The sequence below is a fragment of the Microtus ochrogaster genome, unplaced genomic scaffold (genome assembly GCF_000317375.1).
Source record: "Microtus ochrogaster isolate Prairie Vole_2 unplaced genomic scaffold, MicOch1.0 UNK24, whole genome shotgun sequence".
Lineage (NCBI taxonomy): Eukaryota > Metazoa > Chordata > Mammalia > Rodentia > Cricetidae > Microtus > Microtus ochrogaster.
The window spans coordinates 5,093,737-5,103,265 of NW_004949122.1; the positions used below are offsets into that span (position 1 = coordinate 5,093,737).

The 9,529-nt window shown below is 44.5% G+C and overlaps 1 protein-coding gene across 1 annotated transcript in view; it reads left to right on the top strand.

Annotated features, from left to right (window-relative positions):
- The window catches only part of LOC101995316 (fas apoptotic inhibitory molecule 1), a 15,016-nt gene extending 8,734 nt beyond the window's left edge, over window positions 1-6,282 (top strand). Inside the window, exons 4-5 of the mRNA XM_005367821.1 lie at window positions 2,662-2,711; window positions 6,059-6,282. Of these exons, the coding sequence (XP_005367878.1) occupies window positions 2,662-2,711; window positions 6,059-6,208 (200 nt within the window). The 3' untranslated portion in view covers window positions 6,209-6,282. The remainder of the gene's footprint in view (window positions 1-2,661; window positions 2,712-6,058) is intronic.
- Window positions 6,283-9,529: the final 3,247 nt, after the last annotated feature.

A 9,529-nucleotide genomic window follows, 5' to 3' on the forward strand; every position in this document is an offset into this window, starting at 1 on the left:
AGAAGAAGAAGAAGGAGGAGGAGGAGGAGGAGGAGGAGGAGGAGGAGGAGGAAGAGGAAGAGGAAGAAGAAAAAGAAGAAAGAAAGCCATCAATTCCAGCTAAAGATTTTTTTAAAAAATGTTGTCCTATTTTCTCTTCTGTTGTGATCAAAACTGTGACCTAAAGCCACATGAGGAAGAAAGGGTGGTTTCTTTTAGCTTGCAGGTTATAGTCCATCTTGACAAAAGTCATGCCAGGAACTCAAGCCAGGAACCTGGAGGCAGGAATCATGGAGAAGCACTGCTTTCAGGCTTGCTCTCTCTGCTCCTCCTTCCACATCCATCCTAACTCAAGACAGTCCGTCACAGACATGGCCACAGACCAGTCCGATCTAGGAAATTGAGGCTCCCTCAGATGACTATAGGCATGTCAAGTTGGCAGCTGACGTTAACTAGGACAAATGTATATGTGTTATCTATATGGTGTGCATGATGTATATGTAATATATGTACATGTGTACATTGTGTGTGAGTGCTCTAGGGGCCACATAGAGGTCAGAGGACAGCCTTGGGTGTTGGTCCTGGCCTTCCATCTTGTTTGGTTTCTTCTGATACAGCAGGTTAGCTAGCACACAAGTTAGGGGATTCTCCTGGCTCTGAATCCCATCTCACCGTAGAAAGATGGAGACTAAAGACCCATGACACCCATTGGAGCTTTATGTGGGTTCCAGGGTTCCAATTCTAGTTCCCATGCTTGCATGGTGACTGTTTTACCCGCTGATCCATCTCTCCTACCCAGTAGGATTTTTTTTTAAATATTTATTTATTATGTATACAATATTCTGTGTGTATGCCTGGAGGCCAGAAGAGGGCGCCAGACCTCTTTACAGATGGTTGTGAGCCACCATGTGGTTGCTGGGAATTGAACTCAGGACCTTTGGAAGAGCAGGCAATGCTCTTAACCACTGAGCCATCTCTCCAGCCCCCCCAGTAGGATTTTTAAAACTAGCCTCCTCACTTCTAGTCTTCCTACTTCAGTTCCTATCACTAAATCAAATTTACTATGATCATGTTAGTTCATCTATTTAGATCATATCTGTTAACTATCTTGAAAATAGCAGTTAGTCTACCAGTACCAGGTACTGAGAATACACAGATATCCATGCCTTTCCATTCTATTGTTAAACTGAAGGCTAGCAAATAGCTTTCACTTATTAATTCTTTTTTCCCGCTTATTTATTTATTAAAGATTTCTGTCTCTTCCCAGCCACCGCCTCCCATTTCCCTCCCCCTCCCCCAATCAAGTTCCCCTCCCTTGTCAGCCCATAGAGCTATCAGGGTTCCCTGCCCTGTGGGAAGTCCAAGGAGCACCCACCTCCATCCAGGTCTAGTAAGGTGAGCATCCAAACTGCCTAGGCTCCCACAAAGCCAGTATGTGCAGTAGGATCACTTATTAATTCTTAAAAACTTCTAGATTAGCATACAAAGTATTAGATGTCATTGTGGCAGTTTTGAACAAAGTGGCTCTTTGTTCATTGTTTGGTTTGTTTTGTTTTTTGAGACAAGGTTTCTCTGTGTAGCTCTAACTGTCCTGGAACTCACTTTGTAGGCCAGGCTGGCCTCAAACTCACAAAGGTCCGCCTGCCTCAGCCTCCTGAATGTTGGGATCAAAGGTGTGCACCCCCACTACCTGGCTGAACAAAGTGACTTTTTAAAAAGTTTGTTTTTATTTTATGTGTATGTGTTTCTACATTTATGTATGTGTGCTACTTGCATGTCTAGTGCCTGTTAGACCAGAAAAGGACACCATAACTGGGACCAGAGTTATAGCCAGCATGTGGGTGCTGGGAAAGAAATCTGGATCCTCTACAATAGCAGCAAGCGTCCCTAACTTCTCTTCAGTGCCCCACCGCTACCCTTTGGGGCAGAGTCCCACTGTGTAGTCCAGACTGACTTCAAAGTCATAGAGATTTAAGAGATTCAAACCGGTCTACCTCCCAAATGCTGGGATTAACAAAGCAGCTTTTTTTTTAAAAAAAAAAAAAGATTATTTAATGAAAAAAGTCTATCAAGCCAAGAAAGGTAATTCATGCCTATAATCATACTACTCAAGAAGTTGAAGCAGAAGTATTGGTTGCAAGTTAGAGGTCAGTTTGATCTACATAGTGAGCTCCAGGACACCCTATACTTCAGAATAAGGATAAGAGGAGGGGGGAGAAGGAAGAAGAGGGAGGGGAAAGGAGAGGAGAGAAGAGGAGAGGAGAAGAGAGGGGAGGGGAGGGGAGGAGAGCAGATAGAGTGCTTGCCTAGAATTCAGGAAGCCCTGAGTGTGAGTTCTACCATGACACATAATACATTGGTTTATTACGGCACATGACTGTAGTCCCAGAGAGATAGAAACAAGAGGGTCTGAATTTCAAAGTCATCATCCAGCCCTTGCCTCCTGAGTGCTGGAGTTACAGGCATGGGCTGCCAAGCCCAGGTTTCTCTTTTCCTATTTGGGGTAGATAGTTCCAGCTGGCAGGGGTACTACACTCTTCTGGTCTCTGTGGGCACTCGGCACACATGTGGTACACAGGCATATATGCAAGCAAAACACCCTTACACATACAAATTAAAATAAATACAAAAGATTGACTTTGAATATAGAATTATAATATTTCAATGTTGTTCCTTTTACAGAGAAAAACACTATGGATGTGTGGTGCAACGGTAAAATAATAGAATCGGCGGTAAGTCAGCCCTTAATTATTCCTAGTGCGTGTGGATCAATGACCAAATGCGACTGCATTTCCTTATTCTAGGACTTTTTTTTCCTATGTAGCCCAGGCTAGCCTCAAACTCAATCCCCTCGCCTCAGCCTACTCAACATTGGCGTTGCAAGTGTGAACTGCCACAACCAAGTTCTAGTTCTGGTGATTCTATAGTTAACCAAGGTAATCTTAGTTAAACCAAAAAGTGTAGGAATTGTCTTTTACTCTAAGTTCTGAAAATCTTTGTCAGACAGTTCCTGGGGCAGTGAGAGCCTGGAGACAACCTGCAGTCTGAGCTGGCACAACCAGACACATTACCTTGTCTCTCCTGGTTAGGCTTTTATCCTGAGAAGTGTTCACATTTTTAAAAGTTCCTTCCCCAAGAGCTGCTGTCCTGGGGGGGGGGGTTGTTCCCCAAGAAATCCCCTGGGCACCGATGATAGGAGAATTCTAGCTTTCCGCCCTCTGCCCTGCCAGTGCTGCTGACGGCAGATTACACTTGGGTAGGAAGGCTTTGCATATATCCTCAAAGCCACCGCACTTTTCCAAAAGTGAGGGGTTTTATTTGTTTGTTTGCTTTTTAAAAAGTAGTGATGTACACAGTGTCAGACAATATGGAGGTAAACAACAAAGGGCATTGTCACAAATGCCAGAAGATGAGCAGAATCTGTAGACCAGTATTGCAAAGGACTAGCTCTCTGTTCTGCTCACCTTCTCCCATTACAGAGTCTAGTTGCTCCCACTCCAGAAGTAGGGAAGGGGGTTAAGGTGCTGAGAGAAAAGGCTGTTTAGGGGGGAACTACTCAGCTGGCCACCTCAAATCTATTCAATCTCATAACCGGTGGTCTGAGGAGGTAGAAATCAGCAGTAGCAAAGGTGTTTTCATTGTTTTGTTTGTTTGTTTTTTTTTTTTGTCGAGGGGGTCAGTTCAAGACAGGGTTTCTCTGCATAGCTTTGGAGCCTGTCCTGGAACTTGCTCTGTAAACTAGGCTGGGCTTGAACTCACAGAGATCCACCTGCCTCTCCTGGGATTAAAGGCAGGAGCTACCGTCGCCCAGCGGCGTATTTTCATTTGTTAAGCCTGGCAGATGTAACCTGGTCTTTTGGGCTTTAGCTCCAAAATGTAAGGCCATCCTCGGAATAAACCTGCTGAGAGTAGTCTTGTTCATGCAGAGGTCCAGGGAGTTCTCCAGGCCCATATGGTCCCTGTAGAAGAGCGGTCATTACCATGCGTGTGGTCAGGTACCTGCTGTGGGCTAACCACACAGACCTAATGACCACGGCTCCCCTGGAAGTCTCTAGATACTCAGCACGTTGCAATCACATTTCCTCCACTCTCAAGGAGTTCTCGAGTACAACTGAAAAGGCTGTTCTACGGCATTAGTGGCGTGTTTTTAAGGACTGAGAATGCTTTGGAGTACTTGACATGGAGTGTTGTAGAACACTCACCTAACCTGTGTTAGCTTCAGGGTTCCACGCCTACCCCTGAGGGAAAAGTGGTTTGAAATAAGGTAAAAATCGCATTCACTCGTTATGTCTTCGTTCCTTAGTAACGGACAGGAAACCAGTGTGAAAAACAGTCCTTTGTAATCCGGTTGTCCCCTTCTTGTAACTATAACTCAGCTGCAGAGCAGAATGGACAGTGAACTAGCCCAGCAGCCTGCCTCCACCCCGCCCCTGGCTGTACATACCTGCCAGGAGTGCTCGGGCTCCCTCCCTGAAGGTTTCTTTCTCCTTTGCATTTTTCCCCTAAATAGTATCACCCACATGATGCTTGTCAAGAAGCAGCTTACTGGGATTGTGTGGTTAACCCTTGTCCTGTCCTTCAAAGGCTTTCCCCAAGCATCAGTGTTAACGGGGTGAGGATCTCTGCACCCAAAGGTGTGCCTGGGTCAGTATTCAGTGCATCTCCCTTCCCTTCTAGCTCTGTGTCTGCTTGGTCTCCGGGATGCTCATAGTCAAGGGATGTGGACAGGGGTGGAGGAGGGTGCGTGTGTATTTTGTTTGTCTGAGTTTCCAGTGCTGGGACCAGACCCAGTGTGTTAAGCATGTTAAGTGAGCTCCCTAGTGTGAAGGCTTTGATCATGGTTTCCTTGATCTATCCTCTAGGGCCTCCTCAACCTTCCTGATGCTTCAGCCCTTTAATGTAGTTCCTCAAGTTGTGCTGACCCCTAACTATAAAATTTTTTTTTTGGTGATACTCCCTAACCGTAATTTTGCTACTGCTATCATAATCATAATGTAAATCTCTGTGTTTTCCAATAGTCTTAGGCAACTCCCTCCCTCCCCTCATGGGGTCATGACCCACAGGTTGAGAACTACGACTCTAAGGCTCTTCTTCCCCTCTCTCCACTGTTTCTATCTCCCTGTTGGTGCTGTTGAGCAGAGATAGAATGTGAACCATAAGTATTATTAAGTCTCATGTGTGATTTTAACATTTCAGCAGGCATGCTAAAAAAAATTAAAGTTAATTAATTTTAATGTTTAACTTAAATCAAAGTATCAAGACTATTAAGATGAGGATGGAGACTCCTATCTGCAAACCCAGCATTTGGCTGTGGGAGCACCGGAGCACTGAGGCAGGACAGTTACCATGAGTTCCAGGATGGTGTGGACTGCATAATTAAATTAGAAGTCAGCCTGGGCTACAGAATAAGATTCTAGTTCAAAAAACAAAAGAAAGGAATTATAATCTAACATGTAATCAACAAAAGAAATTATTAGTGAGCTATGTACATGTATAGGTTCCCACTGGGCTTCAGATCAGGTATGTATTTTAAACTTACGGTGTGGATCTCATTGCTAAGTAGACATATTTCAGGTGCTTGATAGTGGTGTCCGGTTTTCATTACTAAGTGTTTATTTTTATTTTTTTACAAACCACCTAATACCCCAAAGGAAGCAGGATTTTGAACTGGTTGAGAGTAGTGTCCTTGCAGAGTGCACTTTCAAGCCATCTACCTCTGTTTTCTCATCTGTCAAATGGGCACAAGAGTACTTCTATCAAGGTCACCATCATGATAGAATTCAGTAGAGGCAAGAGGACCAGGAGATTAAGGCCAGTGAGTTCTGGCTTAACCTAAATGTGACTACAGAGTCAGAACTTGTTTCAAAAACCAAAACAATTAGTGAATAAGAATAAAGAAATAAACTCTTGATTTATAACGGAATCATAAAGTTTTGTAAGCTTAAGCTTTAAGCTCTAAGTCTGCGATGCGTAAGTTTTACCAACACATTATTCATTCTACCACTGGTGATTTTAGACGTCGTTACTGCTCCAACAAAGCGATTTCTGGACACTGATGCTTCCTCCCTTGCTGTCCTAGGGCGAGTTTGTAGACGATGGGACTGAAACACACTTCAGTATTGGGAACCACGGTTGTTACATAAAAGCCGTCAGCAGCGGGAAGAGAAGAGAAGGGATCATCCACACACTCATTGTGGACAATAGGGAGATCCCAGAGGTCTTTCAGTGACTGCTTCTGAATGAGTTCCGGGCGTCAGGATTTACCGCCGTAATTAAATGTGTTCACGCTGTACGTATCGGTAGATTTAAACTGCGATGTTTTTATTTTTATCTTTTGTTACTCGACACTGCAATATTCCAATGGTCAGAAAAGAAATGGTGTGGAATCTAAATTAGGTGGAATTTAAAAATGAAAAAGTTTTAAACTTTTTATTTCTCTTATATCTGAGTACATGCTTGCATGCCACAGTGCATATATGTTGGTCAGAGACAGCTTTCTGGAATTGGTCCTCTCCTCTACCGTGTGGCTTCTGAGGGTTGAACTCAGTCTGACAGGCTTGGCTGCAAGCTTCCACTGAGCCATCTTGCTGCCCATAATTCATCTCATAAGTGATGTAAAAATGTTTTAAACTTAAATGGAAAATAATATAGAGGCCCAAATCAAGGACATTGTATGTCAGTAATCTTCACCAGGGCACACCCTGTAAAATAAAATCTGTACCGTACCCCATGTGATTCGACAAATGAACATGACTTCATATTTTTTTCTCCTGTGCAGACAGGTTGCCTCTACATTAAAGCGGGTGGTTCATAATGATATATCCAGGGGTTTGTCGTTGTTATTTTGGTTTTTAAAGACAGGGTTTCTCTGTGTAGTCCTGGCTGTACCAGAACTCACTCTGTAGACCAGGTTGGCCTCAAACTCAGAGATCTACCTGCTTCTGCTTCCCAAGTGCTCGGATTAAGGGTGTGTGCCGCTGCCGTCACCTGACTGATATATTCGGCTTAACTGGAAAAGATAACAAACATTTTCTATCTGAAAACATCAGATAGTGTCACATAACAATTTCACTTTAAAATGTGTTTCTAAAATTGTCGCTGTTTAATCCATACCATGACAAAAATACAAGAGGAAAACCAGCAAGCCTGCTTACACCTGTTATGTTAGCTTTCCTGGGGGAAAAGGAGAGACGACCGTTTGCCTGATGTAGCATACCAACAGACCAAATGAATGATCCATCCAAGCTCAGTCTGATGAGCTAGGAGCTTCCTGATGTTGCCTGCAGGACTAGGATGATTCCAAAGCTGTTGCGTGGCTGGAGTCCCAGCTTCCCGGTAAACCTGCCACTTCCTCTGCTCTAGCACCTGAGAACCCAGGAAACCAGGACACAAAGGTGCCTGGAATCTCAAGCAAGGGTCTCCTGACCCTTCCTCCCATTTCTTCTCTGAAGGAATGTTAACCACCCCCATTACCACTGCAGTAGACCTGGTTCTCCCTGCTTGTTTATTGATTTCATCACTGTGACTTCCAACCAAGAGTTTGTGTAGGTGGCCACAGCCACTTGGCTTCATGGTGGCCATGCCATGCATAAAGAAAATAGCTTTACTGCAGAGATCCCAGGCGACATCAGACCGGATGCATCTTCAGGCGGGCTTTCAAAATCAGCACTTACCCGCCTGGCAGTTCAGGACCAGAGTGAGTGTCTCAGTAGCAGAGTGGAGCCCCCACCTCCCAGGAAAAATTAAGTAAGAGGCAGCATGGTAGGTGCTCTAGCGTGGTTTGTGCCCCTCCCAGTCTTTGCAAGTCTTTAGGGTGCTCAGGAACTGAAACAGTGGGCTTTGTTCTTGAGTCTGCTCACGGGAAGACCCACCTTCACAGAGAGAGCAGTTCCGAGAGGTTACTGATCACACACTTAGGAGTGTCTGAAGAGCAATTTCGCGCAGGCATAGCACAGCCTCTGTGCAGACAAGCAAACAGCGGAAATTAATTACTTCTCCACCAAGAAGCCCCATAAGAGCACTTGGCTTGCTAACAGATGTGCTGAAGCCTGCAGAGCACTGTGTGAGAGCCCAGACCTGAACGGAGTGGATCGCGGGCACTCCTTGTATTGTGTCGGTATTGCTGGGTTGACGAATCACTGCTTCTTGCTAAATGGATTATTTTCATTGCCTGTTTCTCCCAATTTCATGTTCAAAGCTGAGAATTTCAAGTGGAGTCTATGAAATTAGACTTCAGGTGTTTATTGTTTGTTGTTGGGGGTTTTTTTTTGGTTTTTGTTTTTTTTTGTTTTTTTGGTTTTTCAAAACAGAGTTTCTCTGTAGCGTTGGAGGCTGTCCTGGAACTAGCTCTTGTAGACCAGGCTGGACTTGAACTCACAGAGACCCACCTGCCTCTGCCTCCTGAGTGCTGGGATTAAAGGCATGCGCCACCACTGCTCGGCCTGTTGTTTTATTTTAAAATAGTTTCTGTATCAATTTTTTAAATTATTTCATAACCCTATTTTTTGGTTTTTTTTAACTAAATTTATATGGCTCAAACATATTTTTTTTAAATAAAATTATATGGCTCAAATGAGTCACTCTCTGCCTGTGGAAGTCACATATAGGATACAAGATTCCTTATACACATTTCAACCACTGGAATCTAAACAGTTTATACAGGGATTTAAGAAGCAGGATCACAGCCGGGAGGTGGTGGCACCTTTGGTTCAGGAACTCAGCGGACAGAGGCATGTGGGTCTCAGTGAGTTTGGGACCACTCTGATTTATATAGCAAGTTCTAGGCCAGTCGGGGGTGCATAGTGGGGCCCTGTCTCAAAAACAAAAATGGGGGCAGAGGAGGAGAACATAAAGACAACAAAGAAGAAAGCAGAGAAGGAGGGGGAACTTGGGGAAAGAAGGGAATCAACTGGGGAGTCAGAGTGTGGGGGTGGAACAGGGGAATGAGAGAAAGAAATGAGAACAGAGAATGATGACATCTGTGCATAGAAATGCCGTAATAAAACCCATTACTTTGTATGCTAATTAAAAAGAAAAAGAATCCAGTTAGCAGGTCTGGCCACATTCCAGGTACTCACCAGTCACCCGTGGCCAGTGGCTAGTGCTATGGATGATGTAGCAGTAGACCATGTCCATCACCACCCCAAGTTCTGCTGGACAGCACCTGCCTGTCCAGACAATGCCTCAGGCTTTGTGGGTTGCTCAGCAGAAACCTAGGAAGAGTTGAAACTCAGGGTTTCCAGACGTTACCACCCACAGCCTTTAATACTTTACAGTGAACTGACATCGTTCCAAAAGAGACTGGGCAGACATAAGGCAGGTACAAGTTCCAACACCAGCAAAGAGGAACTGCGGGTCAGGAGACAAGTGAGGATGATGGCTTAGACAGGCCTACACCAAGGAACCAGCATACGTGATGGAAAGAGTCATGGGAAGAGCCTTTCCTGTTTGTTTTCTCTCACGTCATTTATATTGATGCCTTTACAACTGTGGGCTCAAAGTACTACTTTTACTGAAACCTCCTCCTCCTCCTCCTCCTCCTCCTCCTCCT